This window comes from Oncorhynchus masou, unplaced genomic scaffold, assembly GCF_036934945.1.
Source record: "Oncorhynchus masou masou isolate Uvic2021 unplaced genomic scaffold, UVic_Omas_1.1 unplaced_scaffold_1028, whole genome shotgun sequence".
In the NCBI taxonomy this organism is placed as follows: Eukaryota; Metazoa; Chordata; class Actinopteri; order Salmoniformes; family Salmonidae; genus Oncorhynchus; species Oncorhynchus masou.
The window spans coordinates 58917-84725 of NW_026999973.1; the positions used below are offsets into that span (position 1 = coordinate 58917).

Here is a 25809-nt window from a genome sequence, read left to right on the forward strand (position 1 = left end):
GGGTGGGAATGCTTTGGAACAGATTTCCAAAATGAAAAACACTTGGAGCTGATTTGCTGGTGTTTCTACAGTCTGTCAGGTCCAACAAAAACTTGGGGGGACAATTCAAATCATTTGGACCGCGGGCCGCCAGTTGGGTAAACCTGGGCTAGTGTTTTTATAGTGCTTCTCACTAGGTCTCATTTCACTACTAGTTATTGAGGGTAAGTCACCCTATCCATATCTAATGTGTAGCAAACTACTCACTCCTTTATGATCAAGACCAACATGTTACAGACAGAAGAGTAGGCAATTGCCATTTCACACACATGCTGAGTAAGAGCCTACGGTCTGGTACTGATGACATCTGTGGTCTGGTTCTTTGGTTGGTTAACCAGCCTCGTGCCTTGGAGGGAAGTTTTCAACTGTAACGCTTTCGTTTCTTTTTATACAGTCAGAACTGTTGTTGCAAATATCCTTCGCTCAACCTCAAAGACTCGTATCTCTAGATGTGATATGATGGTATCTATTTTCTCCCTCCTTCCTTGTCTCAGTCATACCCAAACCAGACAGCCTTCTCTAATTTTAGAACAGAAAGTAGACATCCATTTCCCCCTCAAAGAGCTTCTCAATTCAATGCAAGTTGTCATTTTCCCTCATTTATATTTGTATCTAACTGTGGTTAGTTTGTTGAACCAGTTCTAATTTTCTATGAAGAAATAAACATTTGTAAACTTTAAGACTTTAAAAGTGTATCTCTCTCTTCTCAGGGTCTGTTCCGAATCACTGCTGGGGCCTCCAAACTAAAGAAGCTGAAGGCAGCGCTGGACTGTTCCACCTCCCAGTTAGAGGAGTTTTACTCCGACCCCCATGCTGTAGCTGGTATGACCCATTTCCCTTACATAACTCATTAAAGTTGTTTTCGTTCCCCTTTACTCTCAATAGTCTATGCAGGGGTTGAATTTGGGGGTGCACAGTGGAAGACAATACAATCTGCAATCTTTGGATTTGAGACCGTATTCAGTCCAGTGGGAATGGTGTATATTTGAGTTGAAAAGTATCATGTATCCTGCTATGCCCTCTGACGAGCCATCAAACAGGCAAAGCGCCAACATCGGGCTAAGATTGAATCATACTACACCGGCTCCGACACTCGTCTTATGTGACAGGGCTTGCAAACTATTACAGACTACAAAGGGAAGCACAGCTGCAAGCTGCCCAGTGACAAGAGCCTACCAGACGAGAGAAATCACTTCTATTCTCGCTTCGAGGCAAGCAATACTGAGGCATGCATGAGAGCATCAGCTGTTCCGGACAACTGTGTGATCACGCTCTCCGTAGCCGACGTGAGTAAGACCTTTAAACAGGTCAACATTCACAAGGCCGCGGGGCCAGACGGATTACCAGGATGTGTACTCCGGGCATGTGCTGACCAACTGGCAAGTGTCGCTGGCAAATGTCCCTGATTGAGTTTGTAATACCAACATGTTTCAAGCAGACCACTATAGTCCCTGTGCCCAAGAACACTAAGGCAACCTGCCTAAATGACTACAGATCCATAGCACTCAAGTCCGAAGCGATGAAGTGCTTTGAAAGGCTGGTAATGGCTCACATCAACACCATTATCCCAGAAACCCTAGACCCACTGCAATTTGCATACCGCCCAAACAGATCCACAGATGATGCAATCTCTATTGCACTCCACACTGCCCTTTCCCACCTGGACAAAAGGAATACCTACGTGAGAATGCTATTCATTGACTACAGCTCAGGATTCAACGCCATAGTACTCTCAAAGCTCATCACTAAGCTAAGGATCCGGGGACTAAACACCTCCCTCTGCAACTGGATCCTGGACTTCCTCACGGGCTGCCCCCAGGTGGTGAGGGTAGGTAGCAACACATCTGCCACGCTGATCCTCAACACTGGAGTCCCTCAGGGGTGCGTGCTCAGTCCCTTCCTGTACTCCCTGTTCACCCACGACTGCGTGGCCAGGTACGACTCCAACACCATCAATAGGTTTACAGACAACACAACAGTGGTAGGCCTGATCACCGACAACGACGAGACAGCCTATAGGAAGGAGGTTAGAGACCTGGCTGGGTGGTGCCAGAATAATAACCTATCCCTCAACATAACCAAGACTAAAGAGATGATTGTGGACTACAGGAAAAGGAGGAGGTTGAAAGCTTCAAGTTCCTTGGTGTCCACTTCACCAACAAACTAGAGTTGTCCAAGCACACCAAGACAGTTGTAAAGAGGGTACGACCCAGTACATCACTGGGGCCAAGCTTCCTGCCATCCAGGATCTCTATACCAGGCAGTGTCAGAGGAAGGCCCTAAAAATTGTCAAAGATCCCACCCAGTCATAGACTGATCTCTCTACTACCGCAAGGCAAGCGGTACCGCACTGCCAAGTCTAGGACCAAAATCCTTCTCAACAGCTTTTACCTCCAAGCCATAAGACTCCTGAACAGGTATTCAAATGGCTACCCGGACTATTTGCATTGTGTGTGTGTGTGTGTGTGTGTCCCAACCCCTCTTCACACTGCTGCTACTCTGTTTATCATATATGCATACTCACTTTAACCATCCCTACATGTACATACTACCTCAATCAGCCCGAATAACCAGTGTCTGTATATAGCCTCACTACTGTTATTATTCACTGTCTTTTTACTGTTGTTTTTTATTTCCTTATCTATTGTTCAATTAATACCTGTTGTTTACTTAGAAATTGTACTGTTGGTTAGTGCCTGTAAGTAAGCATTTCACTGTAAGGTCTACACCTGTTGTATTTGGCGCACGTGACAAATACACTTTGATTTGATTTTAGGAGGACAGTCCCACTACTTCCAAAAGCACAATTGAACCCCATTCAGTTCATGTACTATAATGAACCATATTTGTGGTTGTGTTGTCTCTGTCCAGGATCCTTGAAGTCCTACCTCAGAGAGCTGCCTGAACCCCATTCAGTTTATGTTCTATAATGAACCATATTTGTGGTTGTGTTGTCTCTGTCTAGGAGCCCTGAAGTCCTATCTCAGAGAGCTGCCTGAACCCCTTTTGACCTTCTCACTGTATGATGAGTGGACACAAGCCTCCAAGTAAGACTACTACATATCCACCTGTACGCAATGATTCACTGTCCACAAATACACTGGAGAATATACTCATCACACTCTGCAGTGAAACACTTTTCAAGACCATGCTCGTATTCACTAGGCACAAAACAGAAGAAAACGGACCGAAACGCGGATTTGGCAAATAATGAATCATTTTTTGCGTTTTCCGTTGCAAAGAGTCTTGCTATGGTGTGCCCTAATGAATACGACCCAAACCCAACAAGTGTTTATTACAGAGACTGTGAAACATTGTACCATCTTATTTGGGTGTGTAATGTTGTGTTGTACAGTATGTCTGACCCAGACAGGAGGCTTCAGGCTTTGTGGGTGGCATGTGACGGTTTGCCAAAGAACCACAAGGCCAACTTCAGGTGAGTGTCAATGTTGGAAACATAATCGTCCACCATTGGAATTCCATGCTCCCAAAGGTGATTTATTTATGAGATGCACACAAGGTCTATGGTTCAATACCCCATTGGGATTTTGTTTGCAGGTATCTGGTAAAGTTCCTAGCCAAGCTGGCCCAGGACAGTGAGGTGAATAAGATGACTCCCAGTAACATCGCCATAGTGCTGGGACCCAACCTGCTCTGGTCCAAGACTGAGGGGTGAGCAATACACATCCATCCCATGCATCAAAAAGAAAGGACCAAGGCACTCTTCTTATAATTCGTAACACTTCCTTTATTTGTATGGCACGTTCCATGGAAACAAAGATAACACGTTTAAAATCGTTGTTTCCAAGTGCCTTGGTCCTCCTTTCTTTTTGATGACCCATTTACCCCTTTTACCAAAGAGCACCTTCTGTCTACAAAAAAACACCATTGTGTACCTTAGCAGTGCTTCCCCATCTACTTATTTCTACAAATCCATCCCTTCATTTGAGGTAAACAATTAGCATTAGTAGTGTTGTACAGTAGTTAATTTAGCTTGATGTTTCATTGATGTTGATCTCTGTCTCTGTCCCCAGGACTCTGGCAGAGATGGCTGCTGCTACCTCGGTCCATGTGGTGGCCATCATAGAACCCATCATCCAGCACGCTGACTGGTTCTTCCCAGATGGTAAGAGACCTCTACTTGAACCTGGGAGGGATTGTGTTACAGAAAGTCTTTATCTAAGTGACTATGTTACTCCTAAGTTACTCCTCACTCGACATAGAACAGGAAATGCCCGTTGTCTTGTTTGCTGACCTCTGTGTTTCACTTCTCACCAGACGTGGACTTTAACGTGTCGGGTATGTTCGTGGCCATGACCCCTGAACCTGACCCAGGCCCTTTCGAGAGGCGACGTCCCGGAAGCCTGGTGGACGGGGACACTCCCCGCAAAGACAGGTACCTGTCCTACCCCCATAGCAGCCCCCGTCCCAGCCCAGGTCTCAGCATCCATGCCCGGACACTGACCAGGCAGGAGTCCAGGGGGCAGCGGCCGTCTCAGCCCTCTATGTAGTGGCTGACGAGTCCATCACAGTCAAGGAAACACCTGCTGGGGAGCAGGAACAGCCACTGCCTTCTTCATAAAGTCCAAGCTATACCCTAGGAGACAGTTTGTGAATCCAGAATCCCAGTTTGTGAAAGCCCATTCCAATGTGTTTGTGTGTGTTTTAACACTACAGTATTACCGATATGTAAGATGATTGAAGAAACAAACCAATAAAATGTGTGTTTAAACCGAGGCCAGCGGTGAATGTGATGAATAAGCACACTTTTATTCACCTAAGAATTGTTCTTAAATTTAACACATTCTTTCAGGAGATATAAGGATTAACCCTCACTTGTCTTGAATTGAATCACACTTTTATCAAGCTGTGTCACCATTCTGAAATACGAAACAATGTTTAACACTTTGAACCCCTTATATGCCACCTCTATTAAAGCCTAGATTTTAGGTTACTGGTTGTGTGTTTTGTCACTCTATTCTGTTGTCAAGCTGTAAGAAATGGAAGGAGCTCAAAGTTCACTAGTTCAAAGCTCACTTGAACTAGAATCATGTGATCTCTGCTTCAGTAAAGGCCTTTGGTTAATACCTCATTCTTCTCTCTCTCTCTCTCTCTCTCTCTCTGGAGTGGTCTCTCTTTTAACTGTCTTTCTGTCAGTCCCTGTCTCTTTGTCTGTCTCTGTCATTCTGTCTGTCTCTGTCATTCTGTCTCTCTCTGTCTCTGTGTCTGTCTCTCTCCTCTCTGTCTCTCTCTGTCTCTCCTCTCTGTCTCTGTATCTGTGTCTGTCTCTCTCCTCTCTGTCTCTGTCATTCTGTCTCTCTCTGTCTCTGTGTCTGTCTCTCTCCTCTCTGTCTCTCTCTCTGTCTCTCCTCTCTGTCTCTGTCATTCTGTCTCTCTCTCTCTCTGTCTCTGTCTCTCACCTCTCTGATGTTGTCATCGGTGTGTCTTCACCCCTCACTCTCTCCCCTCTCCCCTCTGTATAGCCCCACTCCTAACAAACTGGGTGACCCCACCCCCACCCCACGTAGATCTGCCACTCTAAATAGAAAACAGCACCATCATGCTTCTTCGCCCGCCTTCCAGCCCCCTCTACCACCGCCAGAGGCTGGAGGAGTCACCCAGACCCAGCCTGTGGCTGAGCCCCAGACCCAGGAGCAAACTCTGTGTGGGAGTACGGAGGCTGGCCAGCCTGGCCTGGCTAGGGAGGGTGGGGGTCAGGGTGGGGCACCAGAGGTCCAGGTGGCCACAGGGCAGCAGCCTCTGCCTCTTACCCAGCACAGCGCTGAGGAGAATAGGTAAGGAGGAAGCAGAAACTGAGTCCCTCCCCTCCCGTCACCAATCAGCCAAACAGAAACCAGAAGGTTACGCGCCGCCCTGCTGTCGATCCTGATTGATCAACCTACAGCTACTCACTCTGTCATTGACCTTTTGTGTTTGCTTGTCCCATATTGTTCTATGCAGGCTGATACAGTGTGTTGTAATCACACCCAATGAAATCAAGTATGCTGTAAATCAAACCGATGTCCCAAAGCCAATGATTTAGCTGTTTGTTGAAAGGCCTCTCCTCGTGATCCAGGAAGCAGCTTTGTTATTGGTGCTTGTCTATTGTCCTATCCCTTCCCAGACAGGGTGCTGGTCCTGCTCCCTCAAGTGTCTGCCTTCCTACCAGCCTTCCTAAATATTTGTCTGTCCAGACCGTTCATGTGGCTGTCTGTTGGTCAGCCCTCCCCAGCATGCATACCTGTCTGTTGGTCAGCCCTCCCCCCAGCATGCATACCTGTCTGTTGGTCATCCCCCCCCATCATGCATACCTGTCTGTTGGTCAGCCCTCCCCCAGCATGCATACCTGTCTGTTGGTCAGCCCTCCCCCAGCATGCATACCTGTCTGTTGGTCAGCCCTCCCCAGCATGCATACCTGTCTGTTGGTCAGCATCCCTCCCCCAGCATGCATGTCTGTCAGCCCCAGCCCCCCCAGCATGCATACCTGTCTGTTGGTCAGCCCTCCCCCCAGCATGCATACCTGTCTGTTGGTCATGCATACCTGTCTGTTGGTCAGCCCTCCCCCAGCATGCATACCTGTCTGTTGGTCATGCATGCATACCTGTCTGTTGGTCAGCCCTCCCCCAGCATGCATACCTGTCTGTTGGTCAGCCCCTGTCCCCCTCCCCAGCATGCATACCTGTCTGTTGGTCAGCCCTCCCCCAGCATGCATACCTGTCTGTTGGCATGCATACCTGTCTGTTGGTCAGCCCTCCCCCAGCATGCATACCTGTCTGTTGGTCAGCCCTCCCCAGCATGCATACCTGTCTGTTGGTCAGCCCTCCCCAGCATGCATACCTGTCTGTTGGTCAGCCCTCCTTCAGCATGCATACCTGTCTGTTGGTCAGCCCTCCCCCAGCATGCATACCTGTCTGTTGGTCAGCCCTCCCCCAGCATGCATACCTGTCTGTTGGTCAGCCCCCCCAGCATGCATACCTGTCTGTTGGTCAGCCCTCCCCCAGCATGCATACCTGTCTGTTGGTCAGCCCTCCCCCAGCATGCATACCTGTCTGTTGGTCAGCCCTCCCCCAGCATGCATACCTGTCTGTTGGTCAGCCCTCCCCCAGCATGCATACCTGTCTGTTGGTCAGCCCTCCCCCAGCATGCATACCTGTCTGTTGGTCAGCCCTTCATGCATACCTGTCTGTTGGTCAGCCCTGCATGCATACCTGTTGCTTTGGCTATGTAGTTGTCTAATGTTTGCTTTGTGATTGTCCCAAACTCTTGACTCACAGCCCTATGGTTTACCATGCTGGGATCATCCCAAGCAGGCTTGGTACTCCTGCTCTGGTTATCCTCAATGCATGTGCAACTGTAATTACTTTCCTTGAATGAACTTCCTGTGTTTCCTTTATTGTTTTTCCATCTGTTTTGTGTCAGTTGGAAACACACTGTGTTTTGAGAGACGTAATTGTCTTTAATCTTTCCATGTTATGATTTGACTCATGTAACTGGCTAATTGTCACTGTAATTGTTCTTTGTACACGATTGCCAAGGAAGTAACAAACCCTGACCTGTGATGCAGTTTTTGCATGTCATCACTTTGCATTGAGACCTGGCTTGTAGACTGACAGGTGACAGTGTGGTTTGTCCTCTATCTCTACAGCCCTGGCCATGACCCCACCACCACCCCCGCTCCCCTGAGGAACGGGGGCTCCCAGCTCACCGTGGGGATGCCCCACTCCCAGGCAGGATGCAGGGGTCCTAGCCCCCACATTGGACGCAGAGGTGAGAGAACACACTCTGACCACCCAACCACACCTCTCTACACCCTCTGGTAGTTTCCACTTAAGAGACTGACACAACGTACTTCAAATAGTATATCCAATTTAGCAGACACTTTCATCCACAACGACTTACAGTCATGCATGCATTTTCTACCAAGTGAGCTACAGAGGACCACAATAGCATCCATCAAATCAGATAGAAGCTCAGACCTTTTTAACTCACGTACTTATCAGTGTTTTGATCAGTGTGATTTCATAGTTTAAAGCCATGGTTTTATTTTGTCTTCCCCAGGTACTAAGAAGCAAGCCCCTGCCCCACCCAAACAGGCCAACCCCTTTGTAGCTAATATCTCTACCCTTGGCCACAGTCTCGCGCCTAACAACCCCTACCCCCTCATCGCTCCACGACGCCACTCTGGTAAAGAAACCCCCATCCACGCCCCCAGCCACCCGCCCCCACAGCCCCCTCAGTCTCAGGGGGAGTCAGACCCCTCTCCGCCCCCACACCCCCACACCCCCTAGCACCCCTCCTCACGATGGTCCAACCTCCACCCCCTTCACCCCTCTATCCTCCTTCCACTCTGGCTCCCTCCCTCGCCCCACCAGGCCGGCTCCGAAGCCACGTTCCCGACCTACAGTTCCCCCGCCCCGTCAGCCGCCCAGCAATGATGACAGCAACGGGCCCAGCGGCTCTGCCTCCAAGGTCATCACCGGTAAAGTTACAGTCCATCCTTTCCCAATCCAAACTACTCATGACTATAACGGATATTAAACTGTCATGACACAAACTTACTTGGGTACGCTAGTTGGCCAGTATACCTTACAACAGAGGACTCCATGCAGCTCTCAATATGTGCTGTGTGAGTCACAGGTGATAGAATCACAGCCCATATCCTATCAGAGATATGATACATCGTGTGGTAAAGAAGGAAACACTCTGGTGAGAAAGGTTGTCTCTAGAAGGTATGACACACAGTCTAAAATGCAGCCAGAGAAAGGAAGGATGGAGGGATGACTAAAAGAAGGATAGAGTTTCAGTCTATTATTCACCAATCAGCTCCTTCATTAGCTTCACATAATAATCAGAGCTGGAAACGAATCTCAACAGAGGAGTGTGTGGGTGTGTGGGTGTGGGGGTGGGGGTGGGGGTGGCAGTTTTCCTGGTAGGAACTCTCAAGGTTTCAAGCAGAGCAGGAGGCTCCCTGGCTGACTCAGACACGGTATTGCAGTAGCACATACTGATGTATTGTTGGCCCTATTTACACACACACACACACACACACACACACACACACACACACACACACACACACACACACTGCATGTTATCTATGCATTCTTTCTTTAGTCGAAGGACATTTTGAGAATCTTTTTTTTCAAGCTCTGGCTAAGTGTTTCAGACATAGTTACACACAAAGCACTACATAAAAAGTGTATGCACAAATGTATTAGATATTAAACAGTGACACAAAGCAAACACAACAGGAAGTCTTCCTACTGTATTAACACAGTTAACTGTCCAACTGCCAATGAAATCATATGCTGCTGACAATGCTAGCTAATCGAGCATTGTGTGATTTCATCAGGACTCTCACAGAGAGAGAAATATAACCATGAAAGGTGTTTGTTCACTTGGATTCTGGTCTCACTGCCTTTAGTATCGCCTCACGCACACCATACACTGTAATTGTGGTGATTTAATTTAAAATGCATGATGGGTAAATATTGGAATATTGCAGATGTGTGAGCTGCCGCCCTGCCTGTGAGCTGAGATTGAGAGGCAGGTAATGGTAAGGATATGATTGGCTGACGCTCTGAGTTGCAGCCCCTTGCTCTCCGTGTGTGTGCGTACGTGCTCGTGTGTTTGTCTGCATGTGTGTGTGTGTCTGCCTGTGTGTGTGTGTGTGTGTGTGTGTGTGGTTGAGCCCAATGCATTAACCCTGTCTGCCAATAGTAAATAACATGCGTGTGATTCCCACCCCGTTGTGCCATGGCTGTGGTTGAAGGCTACTTACAGCTACCCTTGTTAACTAACCACTCTTGACACCCCTGGGATAGTCCAAGCGATGGTCCAGTCTGATACTGACGGTGCAGTCGGTACTCTACTTCCTATTTCTTATCTAAGTCAAATACACTGCTCCAAAAAATAAAGGGAACACTAAAATAACACATCCCAGATCTGAATGAATGAAATATTCTTATTAAATATTTTTTTATTTACATAGTTGAATGTGCTGACAACAAAATCACACAAATATTATCAATGGAAATCAAATTTATCAACCCATGGACATCTGGATTTGGAGTCACACTCAAAATTAAAGTGGAAGACCACACTACAGGCTGATTCAACTTTGATAATGTCCTTAAAACAAGTCAAAATGAGGCTCAGTACTGTGTGTGGCCTTCACGTGCCTGTATGACCTCCCTACAACGCCTGGGCATGCTCCTGATGAGGTGGCGGATGGTCTCCTGAGGGATCTCCTCCCAGACCTGGACTAAAACATCCGCCAACTTCTGGACAGTCTGTGGTGCAACGTGGCGCTGGTGGATGGAGCGAGACATGATGTCCCAGATGTGCTCAATTGGATTCAGGTCTGGGGAACGGGCAGGCCAGTCCATAACATCAATGCCTTCCTCTTGCAGGAACTGCTGACACACTCCAGCCACATGAGGTCGAGCATTGTCTTGCATTAGGAGGAACCCAGGGCCAACCGCACCAGCATATGGTCTCACAAGGGGTCTAAGGATCTCATCTCGGTACCCAATGGCAGTCAGGCTACCTCTGGTGAGCACATGGAGGGCTGTGCGGCCCCCCAAAGAAATGCCACCCTACACCAAACTGACACCATGACTGTGAATTTGCCAATCTTGGTGTTCTCTGGCAAATGCCAAACGTCCTGCACGGTGTTGGGCTGTAAGCACAACCCCCATCTGTGGACATCGGGCCCTCATACCACCCTCATGGAGTCTGTTTCTGACCATTTGAGCAGACACATGCACATTTGTGGCCTGCTGGAGGTCATTTTGCAGGGCTCTGGCAGTGCTCTTCCTGCTCCTCCTTGCACAAAGGCGGAGGTAGTGGTCCTGCTGCTGGGTTGTTGCCCTCCTACGTCCTCCTCCACGTCTCCTGATGTACTGGCCTGTCTCCTGGTAGCGCCTCCATGCTCTGGACACTACGCTGACAGACACAGCAAACCTTCTTGCCACAGCTCGCATTGATGTTCCATCCTGGATGAGCTGCACTACCTGAGCCACTTGTGTGGGTTGTAGACTCCGTCTCATGCTACCACTAGAGTGAAAGCACCACCAGCATTCAAAAGTGACCAAAACATCAGCCAGGAAGCATAGGAACTGAGAAGTGGTCTGTGGTCACCACCTGCAGAACTACTCCTTTATTGGGGGTGTCTTGCTAATTGCCTATAATTTCCACCTGGTGTCTATTCCATTTGCACAACAGCATGTGAAATTTATTGTCAATCAGTGTTGCTTCCTAAGTGGACAGTTTGATTTCACAGAAGTGTGATTGACTTGGAGTTACATTGTGTTGTTTAAGTGTTCCCTTAATTTTTTTGAGCAGTGTAATAGAAGGCCTGGACATTAACTTTAGAATGAATCTGCATAAAAGCAAAGAGTTGTGGGATATTTGAAAATTCATGTCCAGACCATCTAAATGACTGGAATTGGCTTAATTTCTTTGAAGCACTCCAGAACCCAGGTGATGCACTTCTAGCATTTCAGAGTAACATATCAACAATACTCTCCAAGTCACTCTGTTATTGAAATCACATTTCCCACATCGGAAAATGTACAAACTGTGGCACGTGGCATTCAACTTCCCTGTCATAGTCAAATGTATTTCCTTTTTTATTATATATATATATATTTATTTTACAATATGACAAATCCTTGGTGTCTTTTCTCCAGGATGCAAAAGTGGCATTCAACTTCCCTGTCATAGTCAAATATATTTCCTTTTATTTTTATTTATATATATATATATATATTGCAATATGACAAATCCTTGGTGTCTTTTCTCCAGGATGCAGAGTTTGTGTGCTTTCCTTAGGTTTGAGGTGTGGATATGGTCTGTTCGGTGACTGATGTGTGTGCCTCTGTCTGTTCTGTAGAGCTTCTTGCTGCAGACTGATAGTGGTGTACTGCAGGGTTAAGGTCAATTGCATCAATTCGGGAAGTGATCTGAAATCGAAAAATCATAATTGAAAACGATAAATAGCACTTCTCAATTCTTGAACTGGAATTTTTATTTATCTCCTGAATTGGCTAATAAATACCACTTCTCAATTCTTAAACTGGAATTTAAATTTATCCCCTGAATTGCCTGAATTAAAATGTAATTAATCCTAACCCTAGTAGGCTGTGATCACTTACCTGTCATCACTTACCTGTGATCACTTACCTGTCAATCTAAATGTCTTCTGTAGATGCCAGCCTGAACTTGAAGGGGATTGGCCGAGCCCTTATCCCTGAAATTATGGTGGACATACAAGGGGAGAGCTCTGCTGGTCATGAGCCTTCCCCCTATTCAACCCCTCCCTTGGACCCTGAGATCCAATCAGAGAGCACCAGTCTGTGAAAGGGGGAGGGATCACTCTAACAGACATCACCAAAAAACATTCTGCCTCTGCCCAATTGGCAATATGCTAGCCATTCATCCTATCGCCGTAGTTGGAGTCAGCCCTGAGCCTCTACAGACTGGACCATACAAACTCCTTGCTCATCAATCCAGTGAGCAATAATAAACAACCCCTAGCCAACATTACTCTCTACAACAATACAGGGACTAGACAACCTTCTCTTACTCCATAATCCAAACTCAACACTGTTGGCACCCAGCACCCAACACCCTCAACACCAACACCCTTCCATCCATAAACCATCAACAGTATTGGAACTGAACCACAGGATCACCCCATGTTCACTGAACCTTCGTTCTGCTAAACATGATAGGAAGTTGGCCTGCAGCTAGAGATGCCACTGTAGCTTTCTATTGAATCAACCAAGCCTGTACTGGGACTGGACAATATATATATATATATATATATATATATATATATATATATATATATATATATATATAAAACCACTGAACTCCAATGCTGGCGAAGCTGTAATGTTATGACCCAGTACCTGGAAGCATCGGATCTGAATATACTGTTTCATCTTTGGATCCATTGTAGAATGTTGACATTGAATTGGGGCTGGGTGGGAGGCTAAGCTTGTAAACCTAAAAGCTCAGAACTTCTATGTTTGTATGATGTAACTTTCCTCCCTGTGGTACATTGTATGGTGGTTGTAGGAATATTTTTTGAATGGAAATTGCTCATTTGTTTGTCCTCAATGCATTACCTAAGATTGTCTACAAAACTGCAATTTTGCCCCATTTGAGAACTTTCTTTAATGTTTTTTAATGGGCCAAGTATATACAAATGTAATGCAGAAAGTGCTATTGATGAGCAACTATACATGGTGAGCCCAAAGAATCCTATAAATTGCCATACTTGATTTGATGAGAGCTCTCAAGGACCAAAGATGCCAGTTGATGAATAAAAACATTTGGTGAGTGTGCTGCTTTGTGTTTGTAATATAAATGTTTTAATAGTTGCCAAGGACCAAATAAGTATCAATGAGGAGTGCAATTTAATTAACTGCATTCGTTTCATACTGTGTCTTCTCCACTCCCAATATTCACCCTGTTTCATTTGTTGTTGTTTTTACCCTGTCTTACCGCAATATAATATAGGACTGCGTTTTATTCAACAGAGCTGAATTCAAACAAAACAGTCACCCCTGCCAAAAATGTGTATACCAATCACAGATTTCCCCTTTAAAAGAAAAGTTATATAAGAAAAGTGATTGGATATTCCCTGCCACAGATTTCCCCTTTAAAAGAAAAGTTATATAAGAAAAGTGATTGGATATTCCCTGCCACAGATTTCCCCTTTAAAAGAAAAGTTATATAAGAAAAGTGATTGGATATTCCCTGCCACAGATTTCCCCTTTAAAAGAAAAGTTATATAAGAAAAGTGATTGGATATTTCCTGCCACAGATTTTTTTATTTGAGAAATGATTTGTTTTGATTTAATTTAGCTCAGGAAATGGACAACCCAACAGAACAATATCCCAGGTTTTATTTTATGATTACTATTCAAATTTAGGATGTTATGTTGACAATCTTTAGTGGGTAACCTGGCTTCTCACTCTGCTTGTGATTATTGCCTTTTATTCACTACATTGCATGTTTTGAATGTGATTTGCATTGCTTTTTTTCTGCCCGTGTCATTTCAACCTGAAAATTAACAAATATTTTCGATAATGAGTGAATGGATCCTCCACTGTTTGTTCATATTAAAGGAAAATAGTTTTGGGTATTATTACTCTAAATAAACTAAACATGAATTAAAACAGGAATATCCCATGTTTATTCATGTCAGCTGAATACTGAATTGATACTGTATATTGTAATCTAATGGAATGTCTACTCTTAGTAAGAGCTATAATAAATGTAGCATATTGAGAGGCATCATGCCCATTTAAACACTGCCAATCAAAACTATACATTGCTGCCATATAGTAAAGATACAAATTGGCTGAATGAACTGGCATAAATAGAATAATATACCAGTTTCATCTGAGGACAAAAATGTTGACAGCTGCGACCATACAGGGTACAACATGAATAGGAGATTTGATGTACCAATTCCATGGCATAGGGTTTATGAACTGGTACAAAAAACTACAGTTGATTCAATACTTAATTTTTCAATTTAAATTCATATATAAAATTCTTGCCACCAACAGAATGCCATATATATCGGGCATACAACCATCTCAGCTCTGTAGATGTTGCTGTGAAGAGGCAGAATCACTAGATCATTTATTCTGGTATTGCCCCTATGTAGCTTGTTTCTGGTCACAGGTTCAGGAACGATTAAAAAAATCACATGCACTTAAAATTAACCTTACAAATAGCAGTGTTGGGTAATTTGGAAAGCATTAGTCAGTCAATAAATAATATAATACTCGTAGGAAAGGTTTTCATCTTTAGCTCACAATCTCTGCATAATATACGATTAGAAAGATTCAGACATTTTGAAAAAAATCACAGCACAATTGAAAGATATATGGCACATGGAAACCAAATGAGGGTGGTCTATGGTGATCGGTATGGGCTGAGAGTGGCTGGTGGGGGATGGGCTGAGAGTGGCTGAGTGGGATGGGCTGAGAGTGGCTGAGGGGTGGGATGGGCTGAGAGGGCTGAGGATGGGCTGAGAGTGGCTGAGTGGTGGGATGGGCTGAGAGTGGCTGAGGGTGGGATGGGCTGAGAGTGGCTGAGTGGTGGGATGGGCTGAGAGTGGCTGGGATGGGCTGAGAGTGGCTGAGGGGTGGGATGGGCTGAGAGTGGCTGAGGGGTGGATGGGCTGAGAGTGGCTGAGGGGGTGGGATGGGCTGAGAGTGGCTGAGGGGTGGGATGGGCTGAGAGTGGCTGAGGGGTGGGATGGGCTGGATGGGATGGGCTGAGTGGCTGAGGGTGGGATGGGCTGAGAGTGGCTGAGGGTGGGATGGGCTGAGAGTGGCTGAGAGGGCTGGGATGGGCTGAGAGTGGCTGAGTGGTGGGATGGGCTGAGAGTGGCTGAGTGGGGTGGGATGGGCTGAGAGTGGCTGAGGGGTGGGATGGGCTGAGAGTGGCTGATGGGTGGGATGGGCTGAGAGTGGCTGAGTGGTGGGATGGGCTGAGAGTGGCTGAGGGGTGGGATGGGCTGAGAGTGGCTGAGTGGTGGGATGGGCTGAGAGTGGCTGAGTGGTGGGATGGGCTGAGAGTGGCTGAGTGGTGGGATGGGCTGAGAGTGGCTGAGTGGTGGGATGGGCTGAAGTGGCTGGGGTGGGATGGGCTGAGAGTGGCTGAGGGTGGGATGGGCTGAGAGTGGCTGATGGGCTGAGAGTGGCTGAGGGGTGGGATGGGCTGAGGGGTGGGATGGGCTGAGAGTGGCTGAGGGGTGGGATGGGCTGAGAGTGGCTGAGGGGTGGGATGGGCTGAGGGGGTGGGATGGGCTGAGAGTGGCTGAGGGTGGGATGGGCTGGGCTGAGGGTGGGATGGGCTGAGAGTGGCTGAGGGGTGGGATGGGCTGAGAGTGGCTGAGGGTGGGATGGGCTGAGAGTGGCTGAGGGTGGGATGGGCTGGCTGGCAGAGGGTGGGATGGGCTGAGAGTGGCTGAGGGGTGGGATGGGCTGAGAGTGGCTGATGGGATGGGCTGAGAGGGTGGGATGGGCTGAGAGGTGGGATGGGCTGAGAGTGGGTGGGATGGGCTGAGAGTGGCTGAGGGGTGGGATGGGCTGAGAGTGGCTGAGTGGTGGGATGGGCTGAGAGTGGCTGATATGGGCTGAGAGTGGCTGAGGGGTGGGATGGGCTGAGAGTGGCTGAGGGGTGGGATGGGCTGAGAGTGGCTGAGGGGAGAGTGGCTGGGATGGGCTGAGAGTGGCTGAGGGTTGGGATGGGCTGAGGGGCTGTGGGATGGGCTGAGAGTGGCTGAGTGGTGGGATGGGCTGAGAGTGGCTGAGGGGGTGGGATGGGCTGAGAGTGGCTGAGTGGTGGGATGGGCTGAGAGTGGCTGAGTGGGTGGGATGGGCTGAGAGTGGCTGATGGTGGGATGGGCTGAGAGTGGCTGAGGGGTGGGATGGGCTGAGAGTGGCTGAGGGGTGGGATGGGCTGAGAGTGGCTGAGGGGTGGGATGGGCTGAGAGTGGCTGAGGGTGGGATGGGCTGGTGGGATGGGCTGAGAGTGGCTGAGTGGTGGGATGGGCTGAGAGTGGCTGAGTGGTGGGATGGGCTGAGAGTGGCTGAGGGGTGGGATGGGCTGGTGGGATGGGCTGAGAGTGGCTGAGGGGGGATGGGATGGGCTGAGGGTTGGGATGGGCTGAGTGGCTGAGGGGTGGGATGGGCTGAGAGTGGCTGATGGGGTGGGATGGGCTGAGAGTGGCTGAGTGGTGGGATGGGCTGAGAGTGGCTGAGGGTGGGATGGGCTGAGAGTGGCTGAGGGGTGGGATGGGCTGAGAGTGGCTGAGTGGTGGGATGGGCTGGAGAGTGGCTGAGTGGTGGGATGGGCTGAGAGTGGCTGGGGTGGGATGGGCTGAGAGTGGCTGAGGGGTGGGATGGGCTGAGAGTGGCTGAGGGGTGGGATGGGCTGAGAGTGGCTGAGTGGGATGGGATGGGCTGAGAGTGGCTGAGGGTGGGATGGGCTGAGAGTGGCTGAGGGGTGGCTGAGTGGTGGGATGGGCTGAGAGTGGGATGGGCTGAGGGGTGGGATGGGCTGAGAGTGGCTGAGGGGTGGGATGGGCTGAGAGTGGCTGAGGGGGTGGGATGGGCTGGGAGAGTGGCTGAGGGGTGGGATGGGCTGAGAGTGGCTGAGTGGGATGGGCTGAGAGTGGCTGAGGGGTGGGATGGGCTGAGAGTGGCTGAGGGTGGGATGGGCTGAGAGTGGCTGAGGGGTGGGATGGGCTGAGAGTGGCTGAGGGGTGGGATGGGCTGAGAGTGGCTGAGGGGTGGGATGGGCTGAGAGTGGCTGGGGTTATAAAAAAAACTATACATTGCTATTATACAATAATAAATAACAGCATTTACTGTGACACTTCAGCAGCTTTCCGATGATGCTGCAGCAATGGCCAAGCACCACCTGTCCCTGCCAATATCATTGGCTGTTGAGAATTCCTCACTAGGCCCAGTAGCCAATGATAAAGACTGCGATGGAGAGGCAGATGATGAGGTTGGCGTCGACCACGTGGCTAAGGCATGGGTCCTCTTCCAGAGAGCTAGCGGGGTCGAGAAGAAGAGGGGGTTGTGGGGCGCTGTCACCCTCCTTTTGCCGCTCCATCCCACACAGCCAGTAGAGGGCGGCCTTCAGCCTGGACTGGCTCCTCACACTGGCTTCTGAGGAGACTGGGGAGAGAGAAGTGTGGGTATATGCGTATGAGCAGTGTTTGACTTGAACTGGAACACACCTGTACTGGCGCCTCAGTTTTGGGTACCGGCATCTTATAGAATATTGCTGTCTTAAAAATATTCCTGCACCTAAATATAAACAGTACTGGCACCCAAAATGAGTGCTGGCACCTATTTCAGTCCACTTCAAGCACTGGGATTGTGAGTATTGTATGAATCATGGTCCTTGGTATTGTTGAAGCAACTTACCAGTATTAACCTACTGCTACCTAAAAAGGGACAACACTACCCACCTTTCCTCTGGAGGTGTGTCTCTCCGTTAGCCTTCTCCTGCACTCTGTCTTCTATCTCCTGCTCTGCACTCTCCTCGGTCTCTGTAGCACTAGTCACAGTCTCTACTGTCTCTAAAGCTCCACTGCTCTTCTCCACCTTATCAAATCTGGTGAACCAGGTGAGTCGGCTGATCTGTTCCGTAGCAACAACACAGACACAGCAACGGTTAGTGATAGGCCATATTGTGCTCACATTTATTACACTGTCTATCTCAAGTTTATATTTGATTTAGACAGTACTGTAGATGCAAATTCTTAATTTATCACAGTGTCGTTGAAATCAATAGGTTGATTTGTTCAAATACACAATTGCCATCACAATCACTATCAAGATACTGTATTTGAGCTCTGGTTTAGTAGCACTCCCCAGCCTCCCCTCACCTGCTCTGGGCGGGGTTTCTCCGTGGCCAGGCTGACTCCCACCACCACCACCAGGGTGAGCAGAGACAGAACGGTGGAGAAGTAGAGGTAGTGGACATGTTTCACCACATCAGGCCTGCTGTCCTCCTGGTAACACAGTGGTGAGGGATAGATAAAGTCTAGGGCCATCCTCACACCGCCCACCAGTAGGCCCAGGAACAGGCCCCAGAAAGCCCCCTGCAGAACACAAAGGAGGGACATTTCATCTCTACATCATCTTTCAATACATCTGACTTTTACTGCAATCTGATTGCAAATTGAGTAGCATTTCATTCCTGTCGGTGAAAAACCAAGTACAGCCTATTTTCAGATGCAAACACTTACCTCCACTACATACACCTTCACTACACACACCTTCACTTCACACACCTACACTAGACACCTTCACTTCATACACCTTCACTTCACACACCTTCACTACACACACCTTCACTACACACACCTTCACTTCACACACCTACACTAGACACCTTCACTACACACACCTTCACTTCACACACCTTCACTTCACACACCTTCACTACACACACCTTCACTTCACACACCTACACTAGACACCTTCACTTCACACACCTTCACTACACACACCTTTACTACAGACACCTTCACTACACATACAGTACCAGTCTAAAGTTTGGACACACCTACTCATTCAAGGGTTTTTCTTTCTTTGTACTATTTTTTACATTGTAGAATAAATAAATAACACATTGAATCATGTAGTAACCAACAAAGTGTTAAACAAGTCAAAATATATTTTATATTTGAGATTCTTCAAAGTAGCCACCCTTTGCCTTGATGACAGCTTTGCACACTCTTGGCATTCTGTCAAACAGCTTCATGAAGTCACCTGGAATGCATTTCAATTAACAGGTGTGCCTTGTTTCCTTGAAACTGGAAACACTTATCTCCCTCACTAGCTTTAAGCACCAACTGTCAGAGCAGCTCACAGATTACTGCACCTGTACATAGACCACCTATATTTTAGCCCAAACAACTACCTCTTTCTCTACTGTATTTAATTTATTTATTTATTTTGCTCCTTTGCACCCCATTATTTTTATTTCTACTTTGCACATTCTTCCATTGCAAATCTACCATTCCAGTGTTTTACTTACTATATTGTATTTACTTTGCCACCATGGCCTTTTTTTTGCCTTTACCTCCCTTATCTCACCTCATTTGCTCACATCGTATATAGACTTGTTTATACTGTATTATTGACTGTATGTTTGTTTTACTCCATGTGTAACTCTGTGTCGTTGTATGTGTCGAACTGCTTTGCTTTATCTTGGCCAGGTCGCAATTGTAAATGAGAACTTGTTCTCAACTTGCCTACCTGGTTAAATAAAGGTGAAATAAATAAATAAAATAAATACAAGTTAATTTGTGGAATTTCTTTCCTTAATGCATTTGAGCCAATCAGTTCTGTTGTGACAAGGTAGGGGTGGTATACAGAAGACAGCCCTATTTGGTAAAAGACCAAGTCCATATTATGGCAAGAAGAGCTCAAATAAGCAAAGAGAAACGACAGTCCATCATTACATTAAGGCATGAAGGTCAGTCAATACGGAACTGTGCAGTCGCAAAACCATCAAGCTCTAAGATGAAACTGGCTGTCATGAGGACCGACACAGGAATGGAAGACCCAGAGTTATTTCTGCTGCAGAGGATAAGTTCATTAGTTACCAGCCTCAGAAATTGCAGCCCAAATAAATGCTTCACAGAAGAGTTCAAATAACAGACAGATCTCAACATCAACTGTTCAGAGGAGACTGTGTGAATCAGGCCTTCATGGTCAAATTGCTGCAAAGAAACCACCACTAAAGGACACCAATAATAAGAAGAGACTTGCTTGGGCAAAGAAACATGAGCAATTGACATTCGACCCATGGAAATGTGTCCTTTGGTTTGAGTCCAAATGTTAGATTTTTGGATCCAACCGCAGTGTCTTTGTGAGAGACAAATTAGTGAAAGGATGCTCTCTGCATGTGTGGTTCCCATTGTGAAGCATGGAGGAGGAGGTGTGATGGTGTGGGGGTGCTTTGCTGGTGACACTGTCAGTGATTTATTTAGATTTCAAGGCACACTTAACCAGCATGGCTACCATAATTTGTTTTTCAACAGGACAATGACCCAACACACCTCCAGGCTGTGTAAGGGCTATTTGACCAAGAAGGAGAGTGATGGAGTGCTGCATCAGATGACCTGGCCTCTACAATCACCTGACCTCAACCAATTGAGATGGTTTGGGAGACATGTTCACTACACACACCTTCACTACAAATCCCTACAGACACCTTCCCTACAGACAACTTCACTACACACAATTTCACTACACACACCTACATACCTTCACTACATACACCTTCACTGCACATACCTTCACTACACACATTTTCACTACACAAGACTTCACTACAGACAGCTTCACTACACATACTTTCACTATACATACCTCCACTACAAATAATTTCACTACACACATTTTCACTACACACTACATATACCTTCACTACACACATTTTCACTACACACACTTTCACTACACAAATTCACTACACACTTCACATACCTTCATTACACATACCATCACTGCACATACTTTCACAGCACATACTTTCACTAAAAATACCTTCACTACACACATTTTCACCAGACACCTTCACTACAAACCTTCATTATAGATCATTTCACTACAGAAACCTTCACTACACTCCAGACGCCTTCACTGCAGACAAGTTCACTACCTCACATACTGTACTCTGTATCCCCCCCCCACACACACACAAGCACACCTTCTCATTGGTCCTCTTCCAGAAGCATCCAGTCAGGAAGACGATGGAAACAGGGGGCTGGAGATAGGTACTGATGGACTGGATGTAGATAAACAGCTGTCCTCCCTGACTGGCCTGGACCACAGGGATCCAGAGCACTGACACCACCACCAGAACCAGCACAAACATCCTGAGGAGGATAGTGTATGTGTACCTTCCCACGAGCATGAGTATGAGTATGCATGAGTATGTGTATGCATGAGTATGTGTATGCATGAGTATGTTTATGCATGAGTATGTGTATGCATGAGTATGTGTATGCATGAGTATGAGTATGCATGAGTATGAGTATGCATGAGTATGCATGTGCATGAGTATGCATGAGTATGAGTATGCATGAGTATGAGTATGAGTGCATGAGTATGAGTATGCATGAGTATGAGTATGCACGAGTATGAGTATGCACGAGTATGAGTATGCACGAGTATGAGTATGCACGAGTATGAGTATGCACGAGTATGAGTATGCACGAGTATGAGTATGCACGAGTATGAGTATGCACGAGTATGTGTATGCACGAGTATGTGCATGCACGAGTATGTGTATGCACGAGTATGTGTATGCACGAGTATGTGTATGCACGAGTATGAGTATGCACGAGTATGAGTATGCACGAGTATGAGTATGCACAAGTATGTGTATGCACGAGTATGCATGAGTATGAGTATGCATGAGTATGAGTATGCATGAGTATGTGTATGTATGAGTATGCATGAGTATGAGTATGCATGAGTATGTGTATGCATGAGTATGAGTGCATGTGTATGTATACCTTCCCACGAGCATGAGTTCCCACTCGGTTGCTCGGGGCCGGACATGCCTCCACAGGTCCATGGTGAAGATGGTGCTGGAGCTGTTGAAGATGGAGGTGAGGGAGGACATGAGAGCAGCAATCATCACCGCCATCATCAGACCACGCAGACCTGGAGAGCAAGAGAGAGAGAGAGAGAGACAGGAGTATGGCGAGTACACAGAGGGACAGAGACAGGAGTATGGAGAGTACACAGAGGGAGAGAGAGAGTATGGAGAGTACAGAGAGACATGAGTATGGAGAGTACACAGAGGGAGAGAGACAGGAGTTTGGAGAGTACACAGAGGGAGAGACACATGAGTATGGAGAGTACAGAGAGAGAGAGAGAGAGACAGAAGTATGGAGAGTACACAGAGAGAGAGAGAGGAGTATGGAGAGTACACAGAGAGAGAGACTGGAGTATGGAGAGTACACAGAGAGAGAAGTATGGAGAGTACACAGAGGGAGAGAGAGACAAGTATGGAGAGTACACAGAGAGAGAGAGAGAGAGACAGGAGTATGGAGAGTACACAGAGGGAGAGAGACAGGTGTATGGAGAGTACACAGAGAGAGAGAGAGAGAGACAGAAGTATGGAGAGTACACAGAGGGAGAGAGACAGGTGTATGAAGAGTACACAGAGAGAGAGAGACAGGAGTATGGAGCAAACACAGAGAGAGACTGGAGTATGGAGAGTACAGAGAGAGAGAGACAGAAGTATGGAGAGTACACAGAGAGAGAAGTATGGAGAGTACACAGAGAGAGAGAGAGGAGTATGGAGAGTACACAGAGAGAGACAGGAGTATGGAGAGTTACCTGCCTCTAACATGCGTCCTTCAATCTGATCTTGTCCTTATATTGTTTGTTTACACTTATAAGATCTGAATACAATCAGATCTCAATGTAACTTTTAACCAGGCTGTGTCACAACCGGCTGTGACCAGGAGTCCCATAGGTCGGTGCACGTTTGTCCAGCGTCGTTAGGGGAGGGTTTGGGTGGGGGGCTTTACCAAGTTCATCGCGCTCTAGCGACTCCTTGTGGCCGCCCGGGCGCCTGCAGGCTGACCTCGGTCTTCAGTTGAACAGTATCTCAGTGTGTACAGGAAGTGACATAGACAGATGGAGATATACAACATGTTACAGAGAGAAAAAGTTCCTCACCTGAGGGCAGTAGCTTCATGACCAGTTTGGCGTAGGCGATGTCTGAACAGCCCACTGGGTTCCCACACACCTCAGTACACACCTCAGGGTCACCACACGCCACCTCGTCTAGACGCAACAACAACGCTGCTGTAAATATACTGTTTCTCCTTTGTTTGAGAGTGGTATCAGCAGGTTTTACCTAGGTACAGTATCCTCTCTAGAGTTACTGCCAAAGCCTTGCACTTAGGACATTGTACCTGGGTAGAGTATTCTGCTGATCATGCCGGGCAGGACCATCATGAAGAAGGGCAGGATCTTGAGGTAGGCAGCCAGCAGGGAGCCTCCTTTAGCATGGAGCAGGTTCTTAGCAGCCAGGGAGCGCTGCACTATCACCTGGATACAACACAACACAGAATCAGTGACTGGAACTGTTGACAGAGCAGCTGAATGTGCCTCCTAAGTGTATAGAGCACTTAAACAATCCATCTGTTTTATTATTAAGGTGAATCAAAACTCTCCTGCCAGTGATGCAACAATGCCAATACGGTGATTTACAGTTCAAGTTAGATGGTGTTCTAAAGCCTAGTGTTTCCATTCCCCTTTAAGGTGTATCAATGCTGATACCTCAGATCTTCTCCTCTTGGCCATCTAGTGACTGTCTCTAAGCAGTGTCACGGTTACCTGGTCTGAGCACCAGTACCACATGGAGGGTATGGACATGCCCAGGAGGATGCCCGGCCAGGGCAGGTCAGAGGTCACAGGGTCACGGAACAGGTGGAAGGCGTCGTCCCGGGGGATGCCACATGTGGTGTTAGGGTCGCGGACAGAGGGGATGGCCGTAGCATACCCCTCTAGGAGGGCGTTCCAGCCCCCCACCTCAGCGAAACCTCCACAGGAGTAGGGCAGAGTTAGACAGTTAGGCAAACTGTACTGCACTGCCCTGTATTGTACTGTACTGCACTGTACTGTACTGTACTGCCCTGTACTGTACTGCCCTGTACTGTACTGCCTGTATTGTACTGTACTGCTGTACTGTACTGTACTGCCCTGTATTGTACTGTTCTGCCCTGTACTGTACTGCCCTGTACTGTACTGTACTGTACTGTACTGTACAGAGTGTAAACTATACAGAGAGTGAAAAACATGAAAATCAATAACTAAGGAAATCTCAAATCTAGTTGGAAAGTATTTATCTTTGAATCATACACTGAGTATAAAAAACATTAGGAACACCTGCTCTTTCCACGACATAGTCTGACCAGGTGACAGCTATGATCCATTATTGATGGCACTTAAATCCACCTCAATCAGTGTAGATGGTAGTAGGTGTCAGGCGTACTGGTTTGTGTCAAGAACTGCGACGCTGCTGGGTTTTTCACACTCAACATTGAAGTGCCTTTGAACGATTTATAGTAGCACCGGCTTGTGTCAACAGTTTCCTATGTGTATCGAGAATGGTCCACTACCCAAAGGAGATTCAGACAACTTGAAACAACTGTTGGAAGCATTGGAGTCAACATGGGCCAGCATCCCTGTGGAAAGCTTTCAACACCTTGTAGAGTCCATACCCCAACGAATTGAGGCTGTTGTAAGGCAACTCAATATTAGGGAGGTGTTCCTAATATTTTGTAAACTCAGTGTATACAGTAGCCACCGATCAACACAGCACCAAAGCAGAGACTTACTGAAGCCCATGAGGGTGAGTGCTCCTATCAACATGATGCCAGTCTGGGCAGCGTCTGTGTACATGACAGCAGCCAGACCACCTGAAACAACACAGCACAACACTGAACCAGGCTGTATGTTTGAACTGGTAGACTTTAGGAAAAATATGATTGTTTTGGAAGAGAGTGAAAGAGAGAAAGGGACATAGAGAGAGAAAATGAGTGTACCTGTTACAGTGTAAAGAGCAGTGATGAGCAGAAGCACCACCACAGCTACATAGATGTTCCACTGCAGGGCCTGTTGAATAAACACTGCCCCAGCATACATATCCACCTGCACACACGCACGCATGACGCACACACAGCAGCGGAGCAAGCGGTCTTAATTCATTCAAAAGATTCACGTCCAAAACAATGTTGTATTGAGAAAGTAAATAGCTGATGAGATACATAGAAGTGTTTTGACTTTACTTACCGATATCTTTGTGAAGATGTAAATGAATAAATACAAAATAGCTATGAATAATTGTATTCGCTTCCCCCCGAATCGCTTCTGCAAGTATTCAGGCATGGTTGTCACCTGCATGTTAGGGATACAGGGAAATAGACAGAACATGAATGATTGAACAAGTTATCACCACTGTGATCTAAAGTATCTCAAAGAGAGGGAAGTGTTGTGTCTCAGTGTTGTATCTCAGTACACAGAGAGGGAAGTGTTGTGTCTCAGTACAGAGAGGAAGTGTTGTGTCTCAGTACACAGAGAGGGAAGTGTTGTGTCTCAGTACACAGAGAGGGAAGTGTTGTGTCTCAGTACACAGAGAGGGAAGTGTTGTGTCTCAGTACACAGAGAGGGAAGTGTTGT

At 47.1% G+C, this 25809-nt stretch overlaps 2 protein-coding genes across 3 annotated transcripts in view; one reads left to right on the top strand and one right to left on the bottom strand.

Annotated features, from left to right (window-relative positions):
• LOC135528760 (rho GTPase-activating protein 17-like) overlaps positions 1-5482 on the top strand; it is a 52323-nt gene extending 46841 nt beyond the window's left edge. Inside the window, exons 11-17 of one of the 2 annotated variants that reach the window (XM_064957827.1) lie at positions 750-861; positions 3005-3086; positions 3395-3475; positions 3598-3711; positions 4074-4165; positions 4318-4435; positions 5197-5482. In XM_064957827.1, the coding sequence (XP_064813899.1) occupies positions 750-861; positions 3005-3086; positions 3395-3475; positions 3598-3711; positions 4074-4165; positions 4318-4435; positions 5197-5467 (870 nt within the window). In that variant the 3' untranslated portion in view covers positions 5468-5482. Of the gene's footprint in view, positions 1-749; positions 862-3004; positions 3087-3394; positions 3476-3597; positions 3712-4073; positions 4166-4317; positions 4777-5196 lie in introns of those variants that run through there. The other variant, XM_064957828.1, reaches the window with a different exon arrangement.
• Positions 5483-17274: 11792 nt separating this feature from the next.
• Positions 17275-25524, bottom strand: LOC135528762 (sodium/myo-inositol cotransporter 2-like). Its single transcript, XM_064957829.1, has 11 exons — positions 25423-25524; positions 25176-25281; positions 24969-25049; positions 23965-24170; positions 23541-23676; positions 23302-23409; positions 22125-22275; positions 21314-21482; positions 18477-18692; positions 18057-18228; positions 17275-17760 (listed from the first exon to the last, which is right to left on the bottom strand). The coding sequence occupies exons 1-11, from the start codon at positions 25516-25518 to the stop codon at positions 17537-17539; spliced, it is 1665 nt and encodes a 554-aa protein (XP_064813901.1). The 5' UTR covers positions 25519-25524; the 3' UTR covers positions 17275-17536.
• Between the last annotated feature and the right edge of the window lie 285 nt (positions 25525-25809).